Source organism: Chelmon rostratus, chromosome 21 (assembly GCF_017976325.1).
Source record: "Chelmon rostratus isolate fCheRos1 chromosome 21, fCheRos1.pri, whole genome shotgun sequence".
NCBI lineage: Eukaryota > Metazoa > Chordata > Actinopteri > Chaetodontiformes > Chaetodontidae > Chelmon > Chelmon rostratus.
Genome location: NC_055678.1, coordinates 16561573 through 16584149, shown reverse-complemented (window position 1 = coordinate 16584149; position 22577 = coordinate 16561573). Strand labels below are relative to the sequence as shown.

The 22577-nt window shown below is 43.2% G+C and overlaps 2 protein-coding genes across 2 annotated transcripts in view; one reads left to right on the top strand and one right to left on the bottom strand.

The window, feature by feature from the left end:
- The window catches only part of LOC121624591 (ras-related protein Rab-26), a 79388-nt gene that overhangs the window by 51910 nt on the left and 4901 nt on the right, over nt 1–22577 (top strand). The window contains exon 6 of the mRNA XM_041962369.1: nt 22063–22128. Within this exon, the coding sequence (XP_041818303.1) occupies nt 22063–22128 (66 nt within the window). The remainder of the gene's footprint in view (nt 1–22062; nt 22129–22577) is intronic.
- On the bottom strand, nt 12471–16318 carry LOC121624590 (serine/arginine repetitive matrix protein 1-like). The gene is made up of 3 exons (XM_041962368.1): nt 16245–16318; nt 14486–15568; nt 12471–13071 (listed from the first exon to the last, which is right to left on the bottom strand). Exons 2-3 carry the CDS (start codon nt 15510–15512, stop codon nt 13013–13015), a joined length of 1086 nt encoding a protein of 361 aa, XP_041818302.1. The 5' UTR covers nt 15513–15568; nt 16245–16318; the 3' UTR covers nt 12471–13012.

Below are 22577 nucleotides of genomic sequence, written 5' to 3'. Positions count from 1 at the left end.
GCTGAAAATGCCCAAATGAATACAAAAGCGCTCAAAAGTTAACTCCAGAGGTGCCCATTTACTCACACTCAGCAGGCATCAGGTGATGAGCGATGACGTCAGCGATTGAGGATGAACACAGTGGCAACAAAGAAGGGAGGTGATGAAACTGAAGAGCATGGGGGGGCAAATGAGCCCAAATGAGCCCATCTCTTTGTAGTCGCAGCCTGCCTGTCCTCTGCACTCAGCTCCCGCTGTGATTTTCCAGCCTGTCCCATTTGGTGCCACTCCCCTCGTCCCTTGTAGGTGCATTACTGTTCTGTGACGAACGCAGAGCGGAGTTAAGAGCAAAATATGGCCATTATAACAGCGTGTGTCTTACACATTAAGGACAGGAAGGGCTCCATATCCAGCTAGCAGGCCTGATGCATTTACATCTGGCGTCCTGTATGCGTGCGGCTGGGTTTGTCCGTGTGCCTGCCCGGGGATGCCTGCATGACCCGAATGTGCACGTGCGCTCAGATGTGTGTGTGTGTAGGTGCACAAATGCCTTCATTAGCAGAGGATGGAGAGCAGTCCCTGGAGTGGAACAGACGCAGCTCAGCTTCTCTCCAAACAGCTGGTTACCCTCGTTATGCTTTTAATAGTTTGCATGAAATCACTATCAGGTATGCGAAGCTTTGGATCTAATGGGGACCAAAAACAAAGGACAGACAAGAGGGGAGGAAAGATGATTTAAAGATATAAATGGTTGGTTGTTCAGTATAGGCTAATATTCAATAACCTGATGTGCTGCTAATCGATAAGGTTGAAGACAACATATTCCATGAAAAGACCAAAACCGACAATGTGTTAGTCTGTCTGTTAGACTGAATACTTTCCAACTTCATAATCCTGTCTGTGGCACTCAGCCCAATCCTACTGGCTCCTACTGAAGGCACAGATCTGTAATACATAATGCATAATTCTATAATGTATATAGAATTTACTAAAACCGCTGCCCACTGTAGTTTTTAGCAAACTTAACTCAAACAGGAGGAGGGACTGTATTTGTTGGGGACTATTTTTAGCTGCAGATGAATACATATTTGGTGCATTAGTGAGTATTCAGGAGCAGGACGGTGTATGTGGGATTATTGTGATCAAAAGATCAGAAGAAACTACAGGGTGTGTATTCATGGTAATGAAGCAACATGCCAGTGCAACGGCGTGGCTCACTGATGTGTTTTTAATAGTTTTTGGACAACAATAGAGCTCTATGGCTCAGAGGAAGAAGGTATATCTGGCGTTGATGACATAGACAACAAAAAGGTTGAATCTTTATTTGTCATTACAAACAAGCACGCCTTGTACCTCATTTAAAAAAAACCCAGTACTGTATATGCAAATCTCCTCCATCTCTTAATGTGGATGGACAACCCTAACGAAGGCTTTTAGCCTCCCACCTTCGAAACTAATGGCTGCCTGCATTGCCACTAATGTTAAAATATAAATTATAAATAGAATAAGTGTTCTAACAGACAAAACAAAGTGTGAGCTATGGCTTACAGTGATGATTAGTAACAGGGGCTTTCTGTTAGACAACCCTGATGACTTGACAGAGCTCCTCTGGAGGCACGGCAGGCAATAGGAGTAATTGGCTACGAGATAATTGACTTTGACATAGAAAATGTGTCTGGTGCCCCTTTAATCGACTCATAACACACAAGTAGAATCATGAAATACTGGGTGAGACGTATGATTTTCAGCTGAGAAATCCCTGTCTGTTGCTCAACTGTGTTTACATCATACAACTGAAGATGGAGATTAAGCTATTTTTTACTGTCTTTATGTGTTTGAATTAAACTAGATGGAATACAAAACCTACTGTGACCTCCTCTTTAAATGTTTAAAGGGGGCTCTTGGCCTGGGTGCACTGTATCGTCCACCTTTTATCCGTTGTTATGAGCTTGCTGCTTTGTTGTGTGGAACGACTCTAAAAAGGGTGAAATCCTCTGTTCCTCAGCCACAAATGGCACAAACAGATCACAGGACTTAGTGTGTTTCTGTTCCTGACGGCCACAGGAGCATCCCCAGTCACAGCGCCAGGTATTCCTGGAGCACAGGAGCATAGGAACAGGAAGAGTGTGGCTTGATGTGAAATCAGAAAGCTTTTGTTAAAGCTGGCGGGGGGGGGGGTCTACCTGTAGAGCTCATGTTCAAAGGTATCAGACCTGATTGAATGGTTTGCTGATTTGCACATTGCTGATATCTTTTTGCTGGATTTGAAATAACGAAGCAGTAACACTCGTTCTGCTGTCTGTGTGTTACTTCACAAATCTAATGTCAGAGTTTGTGCTCAGATCTTCCTCTAAATTATTCAGAGTGACACAAATCTGTCACCACCAGTGTCCCTTTGTAGTATTTTTGATGCTGTATCCTCTGCATTTATAAAGCATGTGTTCCATTTACTGTGGATTTCTGTCCTTTTGTGAGGATGTAAGACTGTTAGCATTAGCATAAAGCTCTAATGCTCCAGAGCAGATGCAAACTCGGTGGGAGGCCAGTGGCCGTCCTCCCTGTGTGTGTTTCTATGCGTGTGTGTGTGTGTGTGTGTGTGTGTGTGTGTGTGTGTGTGTGTGGTGAATATACAGTATGATATGCTATAATCTCTTCGAGGGGTGAGAGAGCACACCTGTTCAGCACAGTGCTGAACTACAACCTGCGAGACGCACACACACACACAATTTGGGCTTGTTCGTGTTAATCAATTCTGATTACAACAACTGAAGTGCAACATTGTGCAGGCCTAATATCTGCACACCCACACACACACACACACTTGTTTATACATGGGTATATTGTGTAAGATGGTGGGAATTCAGGAATTGTAAGAAAACCAATCATGACACTTAAATGAATCTGTTTCTCCCACACCCCTATGAACAATAAGGGGTCTTTATCAGTGTATGTTTGCATATCAAGTCGCCTGCGTGGGAGAGTGAATGTCCCCTGAGCTGACTTTGATGTGTAGTGCTGTCCGTTCTGCTGATGCAGCTGTCACGGTGTCATTGTTTTCGTGACTTTGTTTTGCACTGATAACTGACTTGGACCTCTGTGGGGGTTTTTGTTTTGTGTGTGTCTCTGTGTGTGTTTGTGTTGCTGTGTGAGACTGCACGACTTTAGCGTTCTTTAGCCAACCTTTTAAATCGTAGGCTGCATTATCGGGTCACAATTAATCCATACTGACTGAACCAAAGTTTAATCGTCATCATTAGAATATACAGTAAATAAGCATATCAGAATATTAGTTTTCATTGTGGTTTGACACTGTTTCTTGTCTTTTTTGGTAGCTAAGCTAACAGACTGCTGGTGGTAGCTCCATCGTCTTTTGTGACTCTTAAGATGAAAACAAATAATAATAAACACTAACACAACCATAACAATTTCCTAAAATGTTGAATGTGTCGCATATATACACACACACATACATAAATATGCATATATACGTGTATATACTGTATATATACACAGTATACAGCGCACATATATGTAGACTCACGTACATATACATATCTATATAAAAGGTACATACTGTATAATAATAAGAAGAATATACTGCAATAAAACTTTTCTGTACATATATACATACATATAAAATTAGTTACTTATTTTTTTTTCAAGTAAAAGATCTAGTTACCTCTATTTAATTCTACTTATGTGTGATTTTGTGTATTCTTTAACCACCCTAAACGTGTAAATACACAGAAAGCACGTGTTAAAGCTACTGAAGTGCTAGAATAAAATTGTTGACATGTAGTTATGAAACAGGTTACATATTAGACAGACCTGAGCTTTAATTCAAAAGAATGAATGCATGTAGCACACACAGTTCTCCTTATATATATATATATATACACACACGTATATATGTGCATTCAAGGCTCCTGCAGCACACTGTGTAAGCATGCACTCATGTCTCCCATAGTGTGAACCCATTAGCAGCAGAGCCTCGGGGTGAGGGCTGGAGAACATTTAGATGATGAAAAGATGGATACACTCTGCCCAGTGCTTTCCATCACTCACTCACTCTTTTTCTTATTCTTTCACCCATTTTTTCTTCTGCTCTCTCACTTGTCTTTGTATCCATGGCCACAGCCGCTGCCGCTTTCTCCCTGACGCTTTTTCCTGCCTTTATTTACCTTCCTCTATATCTCTGGCTGTCTTTCTCTACCTTTCTGTTTCAGTAGTCCACAGTTTCTTGCTTACAGTTAGTACAGTTACACTAATTCTGATAAAGGAGGAAGGAGGAAACAAAAATAATCAATAATCTTGCATTTGGCTTCTTAAGCATCTTTCAGACAAACAAATCTGAGTTAAACAAGACTGCCAATGTAAACAGCAATAACCAACTTTTTGTGCACTTGGTGGAGCAGAAACACGTTTTCAAACGTAACACCCACATATTACCTTTTTCTGACGCAGAGCAATATTATCATTCATCTGGACTGACCACTTGATGAATCCAATATTCATATTCTCCAATATTCTCTCTCCTTTTAGCTCTGTTTTCTCCTCCACCAACTCCTGAGGGACATTTTTGGCTCTTGAGCAGCTAAATGCTCCACTATGTTCACCAGCTAACTGGTCGCTAACTTTATCTGCCGGCTGGTGCTGAGCAGCTGGTTTTTCAAGCTGTTTTCACTGAAAACGCCGACCTGCTGCAGCCGACGCAGTTGCCGTGTTCCCATCTGTTGTCAAGCAAATTTTAAGTGAAATCAGAAGTTGGCGGTATAAGCTATGTTAGGCATGGAGTCGATGAAGAAAAACCTGAAACAACCTGAGAAGAACGTGGAGAGAGGTCTGCAGGAATTTGTAACATTTGGGCAAGTTATAATTGATCTTTCAGCTAGTATTGATGATGTTTCATGCTGTCTGGAGACAGGACAGGATTAGGAAGATGAAGGGCATTATGGGAATATTCGGGAAGAGAACGACAGCTTCTTTTTCTTCTTCCTCTTTGGGTTTTATAGCGGAATCAGCTGATCAGTCATGTGGCTTAAGTTTGCTGCATCAGAACTTTTTCGGCAGAGGTGTTTTCATCTCCCATTTAGTGCATTAACACTTTAAAAAGTTCAAAAATCACCTCGACCTAGTGTAAAAACATCTTTGTGAAATTGAGGAAATACTTTGAAATTTTCTGTCAGGCTTTTTGAATGCGATGTTTCAAAATGTGCACAACAACGTTGATGGAAGCACGGCTAATGAGAGCAGTGAGGGTGAACCATCAAAGTTTGCAGGTCATAAAGCCAAAACAATGAGCTGATGGTGCCTTGAAGCTCTGGACACGCGGGGAACTGCACAGTCGCTATCACTTTCACCTGCACATCGTCATATGAGCCACTTTTAATAAGAAGTTTTTGATCGTAGCTACTTTAATGTCTTGTCATTCTCTGATTGTGCACTGAGGAACTTCATAAAATAGGCGGCTGAATTCTAATAAACGATGAAATTGATGAGAAAACCTATGAGTGGATTCGCTGTGAGTGGGGGGTGAGTGTCCCTGCCACTCATGACGCTCATTAATTAAAGCTTCAAAGACAAAACAAGTTCAATAATCCACTGCTGCCAAATCTCCATGATGTTCAGCACAGCTGTACAGTGAGTCTGCTAACCACAACATACACAACTCACCAACCTCTCTCTTTACCGCTGTGATGCAAGTCCTCATCGGTCAAGGACAAGTCAATGATCATTTTGTGCTTTAGTGGTCGTCATGCCAACCAGTTTCATAATGAATATGTCAATTTTTTTTGTTATTTTTTGCCATCAATGCAGCAATCATTTTTCACCATTGCCGTCAACATTTTTGATTGGACCCTGATTGTCTCTCATTGTGACGCCCAGAATAGCTGGTTTGAAATTGAGTTACAGAAAATTGGAAAATAAAGTCGTCGAGTCAGTAGGTATACACACAGCCTGTTGTGTCCAGCACATGATTCACATTCTAATACCAACAACATTTTCCCATGAGGCTTTGCTCATTCTGTATGTATGATTGCATGCATGTAAATATAGCCATAATGTTTCATGAGCCCGATGCCTTTAAACCCTTGAAGCCTTTACAACCTCATATCAGGGCTCTACAGCTGCTACTTTGGCACCACGCATCATGGTGGCTAATAGTTGTGCCCACTCACATGACAAAACGCACACACACAAACATACACAGACAAGCCCAGTGGCACGCACACACAGATTTTATTGGTATTGACCAGCACGCTCAGGCACAGTGGCCACAAGGAAGAATCATTAAATCACTGAAAGCCCTCTCACTGCAGGGAGCTTTTGTTGTTGTGAAGATTCCAACGACAGTAAAGTAAAAATCAATTTGACGGATACTCGCTGTCAGCTGGCACATGGCCAGCTAAATGTTTAGGGAGGGAATAAATAGAGCAGACAGCAGGGAGCAGAATTACAGCGAGTTCACGCAAATATGATCCGTGGAGAACCTGTTCCATTGAGCACATGCTGTTCTTGCAATATGATTGGATTTGTTTGAGTCGAGTTTAATACAATATTGACTTGCCCGTATCATAGACTGTATCAAACGTGGACAGAGTCTCTGTGACGTCACCCACATTATTCATTCAGGACGTACTCATGTTGTGGGGACATAAATGTGTTTAGACAGTCACATTGTGGGCATTCCTTACAGGGACAAAACAGAATGTGCGGCAGAAACAAACTCTTCAAATGTTCATATCAACATGTTGCTCTGTCAAGATAGATTTGAAATAGATAGAATAGGTTTGAAAGGCCAAACCTTCAGCAAATACTCTAATCATAGAAATCAAACTCAGACTCAGTGTAAGATCGCAGGCACCGCAGAAAAATTACTAACCAACACAACGCAATACCAGTCTCTCTGGCACCAACATGAAAGTTGATGAATCTCAGTGGCCTAGTTTACCTAATTGAGCTGCAGGGACACCAGAAAGCTTTTGGATAAACAAAAACAAACAACCCCCCCCCCCCCACTGTTGATTGGCGGACCAGAGTGCTGATGTTTTGCGTCTTGAGGTCCTTCCCTTCGCCGAGCAAAAAGCTACCGAGGCAAAAACACTCTCCTCCTGTTTATTCCACCGAATCAAATCATGTTTGTCCTTCTCTCTCTGCTCCTCTGTCTGCCTCTCTCTCCTATTCACACATATTTGTTGGCTCTCTCCCCCCTCACACCCCGCCAGCGCTCACCCTTTCTCTTCCCCTTCCTCTGTTTATATGTTGCTCCCTTCGGTCAAAGCTGCATCACTCTGGAACAGATAGCTTTTTCGCCCTCCTCTCCAGTAATAACAGTGGCATTTCTTTCCCACTCTTTGGCAATTGATTTAAAAACGTCCCCGTGCCGCTGCGGCTTAACAGACAGGACACAGAGCTCGGAAACACCCGAGTGTGTCCCATGAATATGTAAAAGACAAGGCGCAGGAGATTAGGATTTGAAAGAGTTGGATGCTGCTGTGGCTGCTTCTTCAGCCTGTCAGGGGTTTTGACAAACTAATGGCTCCATCTGTAGTATGTGAAGGACCTGGACCTGCTCTTGCATCTCACACAGTGACATTCAAATACGCACCCGCTATGTGACTTACAGAATCAGATGTAAAAACACACTGCCGCTCACAGCTGCACGTGAGGCTCAACCCCAAAATTGTTTGACCACTTGTGTGCTTATAATCAGCCTTAAGGATGGAAAATCATATTACTAATATGGCACCGAGATGTGATGCTTAGCACCAGAGAGGACAACAGAGGAAGGCTCAGCCCGACACCTCAGATGCAATCAGGAAGACAGCTGAACTTTACCTTGATCGTCTTGCAGCCTTAAGAACAATAAAACGCACAAAACAGCAAAATATGAAGCAGCCAAACAGGATAAAAAAAACTTGAAGGAGCGAGACAGCATCATGCAGGTATGTAAGACATGCACAATGAAGGCAAATAACATGAAAGCATGACCGTGGATGTTTTTTGAACCAGAGATGCAGAAATAGAAAGTGTCCACACAGATCTGCTGTGTGTGTTGAGCACTTTATTTGAAGCATATAAGAAGTTGTAATCTGGAAGATGAGACGAGCCCTCTGTGTTCATTGCTGCCGCGGCGCCGTGGGAACCATAACACTTTTCAACCACACACTAACATGTCCATTTTTACACAAAACCACACTAATGCACATGCTGCACACACAGTGTCACACACACACACACACAGAGTGCAGCAGGCTAATAAGTGACGACCTGTTCCGCCTCCTCTGCTCTCCTCGCTCTGAAGGATGAAAAGATCTCTTCCTCTCTGCCTTTTCATCTTTCTCTCTTTGCTCGTCCTCAGAGGCGGAGTGCATCCAGCCGTCTCATTTGGACTCCTGAGACTTTTGTTCCTTTTTACCCTCCGAGTTTCACTTATTAATCCGTTTGAGTGAAAACATGTATCTGAGATTCATTCACACCAAACATCTTTGGAGCATCTTTTCAAGTTCTGGTTGTGTTGTTGTACAAGGTCTGATTGAAACTGTATGAACTATAGATTAACCACATTTGGCCAATACGCGATCCACATAATGAGGTTAGTATTGGCGCTGATGCTGATCCAGTATCTGACTACAAAAACAAACCAAAAGGAAGTGTGAAATTTGTAGGGAGGCACACACTGGTGGTACAAAACACACGTCAAAACTAAACTCCCAGGAACAGCGCTGGGCTGTGGTGCCATTTTGGCACAGTGGCCACTTTTGGCATTGCGGGATAAGGTGACGCACACTGGCCCAAAATCTTGTCGTACAAAAACCTGATGACTGTGCACCCAAGTGTGCATGCTCTATGGCCATAATGGGCAACTTCCATTGGAATGAATGGAGTGCCATCTTGAAACCTGGTTTCTAGTTCTCTTAATACGTCAAAAGGTGTCACTGCATCAACATACACCGCTCCCCTACTTTCCCAGTAAAATTTAGGAAATAAACAGTTCTACAAAGTTGAATCTACAATGTCTCAGCACATGATATGCAAACAAAAATTTTAGGATCAGTCAGTGATTTGGCTTCTCTCCTTAAATAAAAATCACCTGACAATTATAGCCTAAACATGGGCTTGTTTTTGCTTTTTTTTATACATGTTTAAACCATTTAATCAATTTACCAATGCTGCTGTTTTTCTGCTGGCCTAATGACTGAAGGAGCCCTGGAAGTTGTCCATCCCGGTGTGCATCAGAGGCAATAATCATATAATAATAATAATAGTGTGATCGCACTCTGTGCTGTCAGAGTGATTGTGCGATGAGTCTCATGTGACCGGAGTCGTCCTCATCATGTTTGTCTCAGTGCAGAGACTTAAGTCTTTCTTGACAGAAAGATTTGATTTCCCAGTAGCTGATGTGGATAAAATTAGGAACCAGGAGATCTTAGCACAGTTGAGAGTATTGTGTTCAGACTATAGCCTTGAAGTGCAGTTTGTTTCAGCGTGTGAGGTTTAGATTTTTTGTTCTATTTATCTACTAACTTTTATCTAGTTTTAGACCTTAAGATTGTACATATATTTGTGGAATAATTCCTCTTTGGACCGCTCTTCTGAGCCAGGAGTACAATATAAGCTTTACATTTCCGATTAAGACGGAATTTGATTTACTACGCACAACTTTTCCTACGTTGCTTCTGCTTTACATCAAACATGCAAAGTGAATTAATGAGGAGATCTGAGATGCAGCAGCTTCACATCTGCATGCGCAGGGTGAGACATCGAGTGTGTGCATGGCTATGGGGTCTGCATGTGTGCGTGTTTATGTGATGCATGATGATCTGCGGTCTCACTGCTCACCTGCCTGCAGCACTGCCTCCAGCCCACACTGCAGATCCCTCTCCGCTCTGCTCGGCACCCAGCAGCTCATCTCAGCGGACCAAACCCAGATTCACTCTCCGACTCCATCCAAACTTCTGTGCCTGCACCTTTTTCACTTCCACTTCTATGCACTATATCCTGCTAAAACATGACCAAATATTCCACTATAAAAGATAACATTCTGATTGAGTTAACATAGATAGCAGGCAAAGTCTAATTAGGTTGCATCAATCAAAAGTGAAGAGAACAGAGAATAGAAAAATCACTGTGAAGCTTGGTGCTCACCAAAATGATGGATGTAGGTATCCTCAATCAAGAGCATTAATAACATAATAGTTAAGAAATCATCTTAAATCAGGCCTCCAGCTATAACTTCTTCATGATGGCCTGACATCAGTTGGAAATGCTCTATATTAAAGGCTCAGTAATTCTGAGAATCTCCCCAAGAATCGTCAGGATGATGTAATTTGGCACTAATTATAAGAAATAAGACAATGATCTGAGACAGTACACACAGTAAGACAGTACACCAAGGAGGGATTAACAGATGATATAATGTGTGAAAAAAGTCCACTTTCTAGCATTCCTGGGCTTTCAGTTTTATCTGCAAGTCTTCATCAGTGAGTGTCAGTGGGGGGAGATTGTAAGCCCTGCCTTGGCTTTAGATGCAGTTGAAAGCACTGTAAAAGCCAGTAAGTGGGCCTTTGATTGAGATTATTTTTCAATAATCCCAAAACCAAAAATTAGCCTTCATGCTATATACTATAGCGCCATAAACAATAGAAGAGACAGAGTTTGGTGGAGTCTATTGGCAGTCAGGCTGTTTTCTAAAAGAGCTGCAAAACTCAAGGGGAGTTTTCACATGCATTTGGGTTTACTCGTCACGAGGAAGACTCATCCTGTGAAATCAGTTGTATAATATCTTCTATAATTACCTTCATGATGTCACAGGTATGTCATCAGGGTTACTTCAACATGGGCTCTAGAATGAAAATGCATTGACCAAACAACCACATTACAAACTGGAGGTGTGGGGGTTGGAAAAATGCGTAGTATTATTAGTTGTGTATTTGCATTGTGGGAAACGTAGGATCCAGTGTTCATGGAGCTTGAGCCTTATTAGAGACTGTCAGGATCTGAAGGTGTGGGTTGAAATAACACTGACTTTTGGTTTCACATGGCACACACACAGATCCATCCACGACGGCTGCATCCCGACACTTTGTTGCTCTTTACACACTTGCTCTGAGCGTGTGATATCACCACGCTGGAGTCATCTGAAGGCCCGGATGCTTCAGGGTACCTTGTGCATCTGTATGAGATGCCTCTGCTGCCTCAGTTTCAATCATTTTTTTCTGTCTCATCAGCTCCCCAAGGTCATGAAAAAGCAATAAAATTCACTCGTGTGTCCCTTGATGATGATTGGATTGAGAAAGCTAACAGAAATGCTTTGAAAATCAAATAAATGTTAGGTTTTTTTTGTGAAAATGTATGTATTTCCACACACACCGTCACATTTCATGTTTGCATGTGTGCTGAGTAAAAGACTCTTTAAGTTGCACAATGAATTGGAATTCCATCATTGGAGGCGTACTGAAGTGTAACTGTCTCTATTTCCCTTAGAGGACCAGATTATAGGAACCTTTCCAATGGCCTGTTCAGTTGCTTTCGAGGAATATAAAAGAACGCTTTGGGACCCCCAAAAAAACCTTTACCTAAAGTTTCCTTTAACACATAAGTCTGTCTGAGCCGTTTCTTGTGTGTCACCAGTAGATAATGTGAATATATGCCAGGTGTGCAGGCATGGACTGAGGCAGCAGAAGGTAAACATGTACTGGTCTGAAGACACAGTCTGGCTTTAGAGTGATGTTTTGTGGGTTTTTTAACATTTTCTTTTGGATCCTCTCCCTCGTCCTAACTGCAAATTTGTCCCTTCTGTTGTTGCTGTAAAAACACGCCATGTGCACACTCTGCTGAGTTTTACTTGGCTTTAGTGAGAATTTTTCTTTGTTTGTAGTTGCCACCAGTAAATACACAGTAATAACACAGTTGTGTTTTTGCTGTTTTCCCAGTGATTTCCTCGCGAGCAGCTGTTGCTTTGCGATTAGACGGTCTGTAAATTTGAAGCTTCTGGACTGTCTGGAACACATTTTTCTGTTTATTTGGCTGACCTGCGATAAGCAGCAAGATCCTCAGCACTTTGCACCTGTGTGAAGCCCGCATACGATTCCAGTCACATTGAGCCACAAGTTAGATTTTGCTGCTGTACAATGTGAGTGCGGTAGTGCATCTTTCAGGCAAACACAGCGAGGTTTACCCACGTTTTGTTCTGTTTATTGTAATGGCCCGCCAAGCCTGAACTGGAGCATAGCAGCAGCTATTCATCTGGAGGCACAGTGCCGGAAACATCAGACCATGGGGACTGCTGATAAAAAAACAAAAAGGGCGTGAATTTTTTTCTTTTCAGAGTTGTGTTCATCCATTAACTGGTCAAATTATGCATAAAAAATCTAAAGCAATGACAAAGCAAATTGCCTTGTTTGATCAGTTAAAAATCACTACTAAGAATATTACATCCAACTAACAGTGAAGAAAAACAGTAAAAGCTTAAACCAACTTTTGCTTTTATTTGACAAGAAGGAAGGAAGGAAGGGGACATTTTTTTAACAAGGGTCCCCACGTCAAAAAACAAACTGAAAAGACTGATTTATGATTATTGCCATCATTTTTTTTCCTGTTGGCTCGAGCCTGTAAGGCTGGTATCATCAGGCAAATTCCACCCGCAGTACAGGTAAATATGCAGCAGTAACTTAAAGGGAAATTGAGTGATTCATAGTTTCTTAGAGCAGCCAAACATCTGGAGGGTTTGTTTTACAAGTACCACCACATGCCCATAAAAAAACAATGCTTGGAACTCACACAAAGAATAAAGTCACGTTTCAGAATAGAGAAGTGAAGCGAACTATTGAGATAAAACATGCAAATGAGTTTTCATTTGTGTGAGAGGGCAGCAAGAAAAGTCTATTTTAAACTCTAGAAATCTCAAAGACTTTAGAGTACAAAGCTCAGCTGATGGTGTCCCGTCCCCTGGACATACAGCACATGTGCCGGAGCCTGGAAACTGTTCCTGGTGGTTAATTGCTTTGACTGTGAAGTCTCAGGTGTCTCCTCAGCCAGGGAAGCGTGGAGTGGACCTCTCCCTGTCGCAGCCGGGCTCCACACGCAGCCCTGCTCGAACACAGATAAGGAACTTTGTGGATATAATTGTCTTGCATGGCCCTCGAGGAAGTTTCAGTTCCTGTAAAGAAGGTGCTCCTCATGATGTGGCAGGGGTTAGCATGGCTTGAGCTGAAAGATGACTCATTTTAAAGCAAAGAGTCAGAAGGATGTTAGCATTCACCAGGCGGTGAGACTTTAAACGAAAAGACGCAATCCTGTTGTTGATCCAACCTGCCTGTCCTACCTATCTCAACCTCTGCTGCATCAGCTGTGACCATTTTTATGCTTAGTCTGCACATACACTGGTTTTTGTTTATTGTTTTGGCCTTTCATACACACACACTCCTTCCAGGGTGGACATATTCAGAAGCCTTCAGTGCTGATGTGTTGTGAGGTTTTGGCTTGCGACATCAGAGTGTGTTATTTCTTTTGTGTACATGAGGCAATATTTCGCGCAATGGCGGATGTGTTGAAATAGTACTGCTACTAACATTCCTAGCAAAACTTGTTGTATTTTTACGCATAGATCGACAGTTACGAGGTGCCAGCAACTCTAATGGCACATGTCTAATGATTCTCATTGTTTTGTGCAGTTAATATTTTCACTGTACCATGATGTTTCGCAACAGGTTTAACTCATTAAAGCTTTAAGTTATTCTCCATGCTAGCATTGAAAATGAATATTTTTTCGTGGTCATGCTCGACACCATTGGATTTGCACATTTCTAATGATGCTTGAATATAGTTTGTTCAGTTCTGCTTTTACGCCACATGCCCTTCAGTATGTAAGCTGTGTTTTGGTCCAGAACAGTGCCACCAAAATGTGCGAGTCTGCACAGTCTCCCTTCTCCTACTGTATAGAAGTGCGATGTCTGTTTAAGGGTCGGGAAAGATCGTGATTTTAGTCAAATGCTACTAAAAAATCTCAAGTCTCAAGTCACTGCTGACTTTCCTGTGTAAAAACAGACCACAATCATTCTCTAACCTTCACCAAGTGCTGCCAGAGCCCAAACAAAACCATAAAACAGATGAATAATGCTGTTGTGACGACGAGGGAGTAGTGTATTGAAAGAGAAGCTATTTGGGGGGAAAACAAATTAAATCCATGTTGTCAGTAAACAATTTTTTTTGCAATCTGCCAGATACGTTACTTAACAACATTTCCTCATTGTTTTAGTGGTAAAACCTAATTCGGCCGGCATTATGTTTCCCTCAAAATGTACTTGCTGTTGCAAATCAGCTGTTATAAACATAATTCCTGGGAGACACTGCTGTTTCAATACCAGCAAGGGGCGTTGTATTAGTTTTTAGTACATCAGTAAATCACCTGCCACCGTCCATGAACGTTGGCAGCACCAGTGCAGGTGTTAATCCAGCATTTTTCTTTCTTCACAGGTCAGTATTGGGAGATTTTCATGCTTACCAGTTCTTCTGTCATGCAGGCGGCTGTGGTCCTCAGTGCGTGCGGGTTTAGCTCTTGGCTTTATGACACTGGTGTGAATGTTTTCTTCTTTACTTGTACAGCACTGGCGTGAACGAGCAATCAGTCGAGCTACTTGTCTCGCCGCGGGAGTCTTTTGTGGAACAGGCGGCGGCGTTTTGCGAGGCCGAGCGGCCACCTTCACCTCCTCTTCGTTCCCGCCGCCGAAGACGTCGTCAGACTCGTCTGAGAGCGTGACTGGGCGGAGATGCACGTTGCAGAGCTCCTCTAGCGACACCACAGGCAGGGGGGTCGCCAGAGATCTGAGGAAGGCTGACGAGTCTGAGTGGCGACGGGTTGGTTTGGGTCTGCGAGAAGGTTTGGGTTTAGTGGAGCGGTCTGGATTCGGAGTGACGTCTGACTGAGAGTTGGGTTCAGGAATAGTTTTGAGGTCAGGGATGACCGGGAGGGGAATCTGGAGGGACAGCCTTTTAGTGTGAGTCTGTGAGGAGCTGGACCTGGACTTGGGTTGCAGCTTCCAGCCTAGGGGGTCGTGGCCGGTGATGACAGATGTCTGGACGGGAGGAGGAGAGGAGCAGGAGGAGGTGGATGATGAGGAGGAAGAGGAAGAGGAGTGTGGGTGCCTCAGTGGGCTAAAGACCCCAATGGTGGGGCAGGAGTGGCGTTTGGTTGAAGGATGGGATGCTCTGTTAGGTTGGAGGAGGGATATACCACGCTGAGGGGGCTGTGGTTCCTTCTTGGTCTTCCTCACAATAATGGCGGGGGAGGTTACCTGCTTGCAAAAGTCAGCTGACCACCGCCGCTGATGAGAACATGGGGTCACAGCGGCGGTGGAGACCGTTGAGAGAGGGCGCCGTCTGGGCTCCTGGCTGTTCGTTGCAGCCTGTCCGGCCCCCTGCCTGTTCTTGCAGTCTCTGTTCTGTGCTCTGAGGCTCACATGTGTAGCGTTAGCCACTGTTTGACTCATCTGACCACACTTAGCAGTGTTGGCAGAGGAACATTTATTCATCTTGCTTGAAGTGGTGACGCCTCAGTGTTTGTCAGGTCCGGTGAGCATAAATAACCCTGCGGAAACAGAAAAACAGAAAGTGAGAGGACGAGGGGCGGTCAGGGCGTTCTGATCTTGAAAAAGGAATCGAAGACGCCCAGCTCGACTAGGTTTCACAAGCAATGTCTGTTCACCACAGGGGCATTAGCATGTGAGTGTTTTTTAAGGGTGTTGTGGATCAGCTGAAAACCATCTGTTCTAACATGAAAAGGCATGACATCTATATAAATGTTCGTACAAATAAATGCCACCATTGTTTTGCTTTTAGCTGTTGTGGAATTGTAATAGTAGCACAAGTGAAGAGGAGTCACAAAACCATCAAACAGACCCAGTCATGTCCTTTATGCAGACATATAATAGCCCAAACCTGGCTAACATAAGCCAGATCAAGTGTAACTAGAGCAGCAAAACGTGTGAGTGAGTGTAATGAATTTTATAACTTCAGAATTCAGCTTTCCTTACACACGATGAAGACTGGGTTATTTCTTCTCTCAATAGTTACAGTCTCACTTTAAATGATATAAATAAATTACTTGGTTTGATTCAACGTCTTCTGTGTTGAACACGTCAATAAACATGCCAATGACTGAATATGTCTAAACAGAAAAACCTGATCTGAAAGCGGTTCAGTACTAAATTTAGTACTTAAGAACTGGAAACGCTCGAATTATTAGACCCCAAAACTTGTTTTACCTGCGGAGCCGTGCCGATCCTCAGTTCCCATCCAATCTGGACTAATCGCTTTCTCTCGTCTCTTTCTTAATATCACTCACTCTGTGTGTGTGTGTGTGTGTGTGTGTGTGTGTGTGTGTGTGTGTGGGTGTGTGGGTGGGTGTGTTCTCCCCTATGTCTCACCACAGCTTCCTCAAACTAACGCCCAGAAACTGACGGTCCTCATTTCCCTCAACACACACACACACACCAGGGTTGATCTTTTTCACAACAGCATGAAGTAAGAGCACTATGAGAAAGTGGTTCACATTTCACACAGCTCAAAGACATTTGAACTCAGACCCAGCATGATCTTACTGTTAAAGAGTATTTTGCTATTTTTAGTAATAATCCAGAGCTGCTTCATTGTAAATCAATGCAGCTTTTTAATTCTGTGATCAATATGAACAGTAGTGATTTAACCTATGTTCAATTCATTCGAGCATCCGTAACCAGTACATTGTTTCTTGGAAGAAACTTTGCTGCTGAGTGTTTGAAAAGCAACTTTCAATGCTTGATCTCATTCATTCTTCTGTTGTCTCTGCAGAATATCGTCTCATGGTTTTGGATGCTTGATCGGGCGCAGTATTACATAGCATTGGTGCCTCAAATCGAGTGAGCCCTATTCACAGATAAACACCCATTACAGGCATTTGCTCTCAAGCTTTTCGTAGCTAACTCCTGTTTGCTTTATAGACTTAGTTGCAGATGCAGGGAAAAACATATTTTATTTTGTGGCTCATATCATAAGTTTACAAACCTCCTCTTGTGCTCGCAGCTGGAAATCCAGTGTTAACAGAGGCTGGCGAGAACCAGCTTCATGATACTGGTTAAACTCTGCAGGTGCGAGACGGTTAGTTACAGCACAGCCAACCTGCAAGCAGAATGTAATGTAGAGAATGCAGTTATTGCTATGTTGTTCTCAGAGGCGTCACTGTGTGTCTGACTCTGGTGACGCTTTGTAGAAGTACCCACCCAGTACTTAGACTGCACCGATTTTCACTACAAACCAAAAGATAAAGCGTCATATGTGTTTTTATCTCAATAAAATGGTTCTTGTTGTCATTTCTATTCACCACATCTAAACATGGTCAGAAAAAAGACTAAATTCTTCCTCTCTTTTCTTCTTCCATCCTCATCACGTTATTTTAGAAACCTGAAACATGCTGCCACTACCGATTTTCACGTTTCACTTATCTATTTTGAAGAAACCCACAAAGTTCAGAACTCTGAAGCAACTATGCAAATTAGGATGTGACATTATGCGTTGACTTCTGATGAATGCTGCCAACGCTGATATTGGTTTGATAGGACGTTTTTCTTGCCGTTGGTTGCACTCTTGCCATTTTCCAGTTATTTGGATCTTCTCTAACAGCTAAAAATAAGCACCCAGCAAACTTGTCACGTGATCCTGCAGTAGCCCACAGCCTGGCCAGTCAGTCTCTCTCATCAGCCTTTGTACATGTGCAGCGATGGTACAAAAAGTGTCAATCAAAAGCAACTGTAAATCTGCCTGCCATCACCTGTGGACACGAACATGCGTCCTCCCCCTCCATGCTCCCAGATACTGCATGATCTCTAGCGCTCTGTATCGACGGCGGGCCCTTTAAAGTTTGCTCACTTTCAGCTCAGAAGCCTCGTTCCTTCTCCCGCTTCCTCGTAATCCGCCCACAGGCCGCCGAGACCTTTCAAGGCTTTGGAAGTAATTGGCAGGTTTGCATGTTGTCGAGAATCGGGCCGCTAGGTGAGGGCTCGGTGCATTAATCTCTGTGTAATGAAGTGATGTAAACCTCCGGGGGGAGGGAGCGCTGAATACTGTAAACCTGCAGACGAGGGAAGGGGATTACCGCTGATCTGAGTGGTGTTCGTCTGATGATGCACGCGGAGAGAGATGGACGGAGGCAGGAGGAAACGTGTGTGTGTGTGTGTGTGTGTGTGAGTGTGAGAGAGACCTGACCTTTCTCTCACTGTTTGATTCAAGAGCAATGGAACATATTTGCTCCCCACCGGTCAGAAGTGATCAATATGTCGGTATTGACAGCTGAAATGTTAACAGCAGCTCTCTGCCCAGCTGGCTGTCTCTACTTATGTTCCCTGGGGGGTTGTATTTCTTTTTTATTGCTTGTTGCAGTTAAAACCCATACTGGGAAGTTTTCGTTTCACTTTGCTCTATTAGAAAATTGCTCTAAAAGACAAATAGATTTACTTTATTTCCACGATCTATGGACATATTTGACATGGACCTTAAGTAAAAGCCATACATGGAAAGAGTGTGAGGTGTAAAGTAATGCAGCACTTCAAAAATCAGGTGGGGATCATGTCTGAAGAACAGGAGGAGGATTTCATAATGTTTTCCTTTTCACAAGTTAACAGAGAGATTTGCTCACAATAGGTGAGCACAGACAGCGACTCGGCAGCGATGCACAGCACACACAGGAAGATGGAGAGATTTGAAGCCTGATGCCCTCTGGGTTGCTAGCAAGATGATTAAAGAAGGTCTTCAGATTTTTTGAGGGAGCATTCAGAGATCCAAGTATAACAGCTACTCATGCACTTAGGCATTGAAGGTTTCCTAGGCAGTTAAAGTCACACAATTTGCTCAAACAACGATTTCTTGCTGATTTACAGCTCTCTTGGGGCCATCCAATCTGCGTGAAAGCAAGAAAAACACCTAACCACAAGGCCAAAATGAACATAATGTCAACGTCCACATTATTCCACGGCCGCCACCTGCATCACTTTGTGAAATCAGGGGCCTGAATTTAGATGTCAGCGCCAGCATTTATCAGACTTGCAAGAGCCAATTTAGGAATAAAAATATTCTTCACTGAACATAAAAAAGGGACATATTCATCAAGCCGGTAACTCTACTCAGCAAAATGAATCCATGAGATATGTGGTGGAGAAGCCTGGTGAAGCAGGGCTAGTCGAAACACGCCAGCCATCTGCGAGCTTCTTCTCCTCTCCTCTCAGTTTAGCTTGATCGCTCACGGGACGGTAAGCTCATATAGTTTATATAAAGCCTGTATTTGTTCTGTCAACGTGTGTCTGAGAGCTGTCTGCAAGCCATTCCTGCCTTGTGGAGCAGCTTATACTCCAGCATAGGATGGTTAGATAAACGTGGATGTTGCAACACAGCTAATGAGCTACAGCAGCTTCCTCCATTTTGGACTCTCCGTTCCATCAGAGGCCGGCAGCGTTGGGACAGCTTGCTATTAGTCAGGGTCACAAATTAGCGTGTGAAAGTCAGCTGATCGCTGCGCGTCCATTGAAATGATTTGGTTTCACCGTGCATTTTCGCTGTTTGATGCCAACGTGACCAGGCCTTAAGGGGAACCTTTAAAAGCAACTCAGGTGATCACATGATTAATTACATGGATGCTCACAGCAGGAACAGCCAATTAGAGACAAGTATCGATGCATTTTTGTGCTACAATATCCTGACCTGCACATCAGTCTCTATCAAGAGCTCACTGTTGCTGTACATTTTGCAGGGCGCCATAGATTTCTGCATCTCTGCTGGTGACATCAGCCCCCTGATCTGGATAAATCAGGTGTGATAACAGCTCTCTACCTGGTTGTCACTGTCATCACCAGCCTGTATAATCTGATTTAAACCCTCATGTGAGGCAATAGATTCAGAAAATGAATAGTGGAAAGCCGAACTGCACATTCCCATGTGAAAACCCACGAGTCTCAAAAGCAAACAGCTGATCGGCATGTCTAGAGACTGATGCGAAGGAGGTTATGTGAAAGCAGCATGATGTAATTCCTTTCTGAAAATCTAATATTATTTGTCTATATTTCTCTACTGCTTCCTGTATGCCACTGTCATACTGACGAACTGTCCGCTGTCCCCTTCTTCATGTCCCAACACGTCAACCTTCCTGTTCCCTCTCTGCCAGTAGGTGTTTCGACACAACCTTGAACCGCTCATAAAGGCTGACTTCACTGTTGCATAAGCTCTCCATTTCATTACACCTTTCTCCATCTTCCTCTCACTCCCACCCAGGCTTAATAGCAGAATCTCAGATTAGCTAACTGTCCTTCACGATATCCTGTGAACAAAACTTTGGGCCCTCCGGAAAGTTGAGACAAATCCTGTGATCTGCTGTGGCTCGCTATTATCTTCACTCCGGAGTCTTACAATTAATTTTGCTGCCAAAAAAAAAAAAAAAAGAAATAGCCTCTTAGACTTCTTAGTGTATAACGGTTGAAGGTGAGATTGGATTTAGATTTAATCACATACACAAAGGCACACACACACACACACACACATCTGCTCAGAGAATGTTAATAGACAGTAATTACCATAACTGAAATTATTTCCATAATCATCTGGGCTAATTAGAAACATGAAAGCAGGGCAGCTACTTGGCTTTAACATAAAGAATTGTAGCCTGCATTATAATCTTATGTTACTGTTAACTCATGGTCATCATCACGAGACAAAGGCACACTGTTAAATGCCTGTTCATATTTTGTGGGGGATTGGAGCTAAATAAAAAATAAGGAGTAAATCCTCCTTCTGGCTGAAACCAGAATGGGTTTTTCTCTAATGTACCCTGACCTTCCTCTTTCTTTTACCTGAAGCTGCGCTCAGCAGATGCTGATTTTAATGAATTTGGAAAGCCTGGATTTACAGTGCAGAGTTTTAGGGTTCGTTGTTAAAGGCTGTTGTTTGTGGGGTTTCCTTTTTTACTGCAAAGTTGCCATTAAGCACAATTAATAATAATTGCAGAGGCTAGCGAGGGCACCGCTGGGACAATGAAATGCAATACACGAAGTCCACTTGAAGTATGATCAATGAGTTTAAGGGCTTATCAGACACCACTGCACAGTGGTTGGAAGTACTAACAGACAGGATTTTACATCTCCAGAAATTTATAATGACAACTATTTTATATTTTGTTGTGATGATCTCAAGGTAAACAGCAGAAATACAATGTCCAAGTTATAAAGTAATCTCCCACGTCTTGCCAGGTGATGTTGCCATTTATGTGCTGCAGTTTCTTGTTCTTGTTTCTCGTGCACTGTTGCTGGACACAAACACAGATATTGATGTCTGTGATAAGCCAGTGAGCCAACAATATCAGCCTGGCTGATGTATCGATCTGGCTCGTAACAGATCATTACCAATGATCGCTTTGACTTGCGCAACAGGTGTCGTTAATGCGTCGTGTCTGTCCATCCCAGAAACAGCACTCGAATATTTCCAAGTATGAAACTGAGAGATATTGACCGAAAGTAAAGAATGACATCTCCAATACTAATCAGGTCTGAAAGGACTGCACCTATTTCTCTTACATTCATCATGTTGTGGAGGTCTGTTTCGTAGTTGTCAGGAATCGGGATGAAAACACATTTTGTCTCAGCTTCTGTTTCCACGTGTACTGTATGCTATTGTGAAGTAACAATGAGGCCTTTGAAAGTGTATCAGAGTGTCCTGAGACCCCTGAGACATTAGGTGCTTTTTAGCCAAGCCAGGTAACAGAGCGCCAAGAGACTACCGACCTGTAATTGGACGAAGATCGATGGATCGAGATGCAGGAGCAGAGAGGAGGGGATCTGGGGGGAGAAGGGGAAGACCAGATGAACTGCAGCAAGTGAACAATAAATGAATCTTTTGTCTTTCTCCCTCTCTCCTCCTCTGTGGATCCATCCATCTCCTCTGTCACCACCATCTATCTCCAATCGCTCCCGTCTCTCACGCCCACCCCCTCTCTACTCTCTCCTCGCCCTTATTTCCTTTCCCGTTTTGGATTTCTTCACCATTCTTGTGCTTTCTTTCCATCTCCAGGCATGGTTGACAGAGATCCATGAGTACGCCCAGCAGGACGTGGTCGTCATGCTGCTGGGCAACAAGGTGAGGCCTTGTTGCCAACAATGGGAGATGGATGGACAGATGGACTCATAGAGGGAGGGAGGGAGGAATCATGGAGGGAGGTATGGGGGGATCCGGAGTGTATGGAGGGATTTATGGATGTGTCTGGAGGCAGGGAAAGAGATTTACTTTATATGTATTGCAAATGTCACAAAATGTCTACTGTTCATTTCAACAGGTAAGCCATTGTTTTTGAAAAGTGACAGTAAGCTCAGACCATTGAAGCTTAACTAATCAATGTTTGACATTTTATGTTAACAATATATCAAATGACATTCTGTAATGTGTTGAGCTGCAGCCGTCCCGGTTCATCTGGGATTGTGCCGGTGTCAAGCGGGGTTTCCAAATAATTGTAAAATATGACATCGTCCTGGTCTTCACCACAATTTAAATGAATATGCATGCTTTTCAGTGCACACATCGACTTTTTA

Bases quoted from the DNA above. Each gene is read 5' to 3' on its own strand.
- LOC121624590 (XM_041962368.1), bottom strand. From the start codon at position 15,512: ATGAATAAATGTTCCTCTGCCAACACTGCTAAGTGTGGTCAGATGAGT. The intron at 13,072-14,485 runs GTAAGCATGAAA...GTGTTCGAGCAG, and splicing joins CCTGCATGACAGAAGAACTG to GGCTGCGTGTGGAGCCCGGC.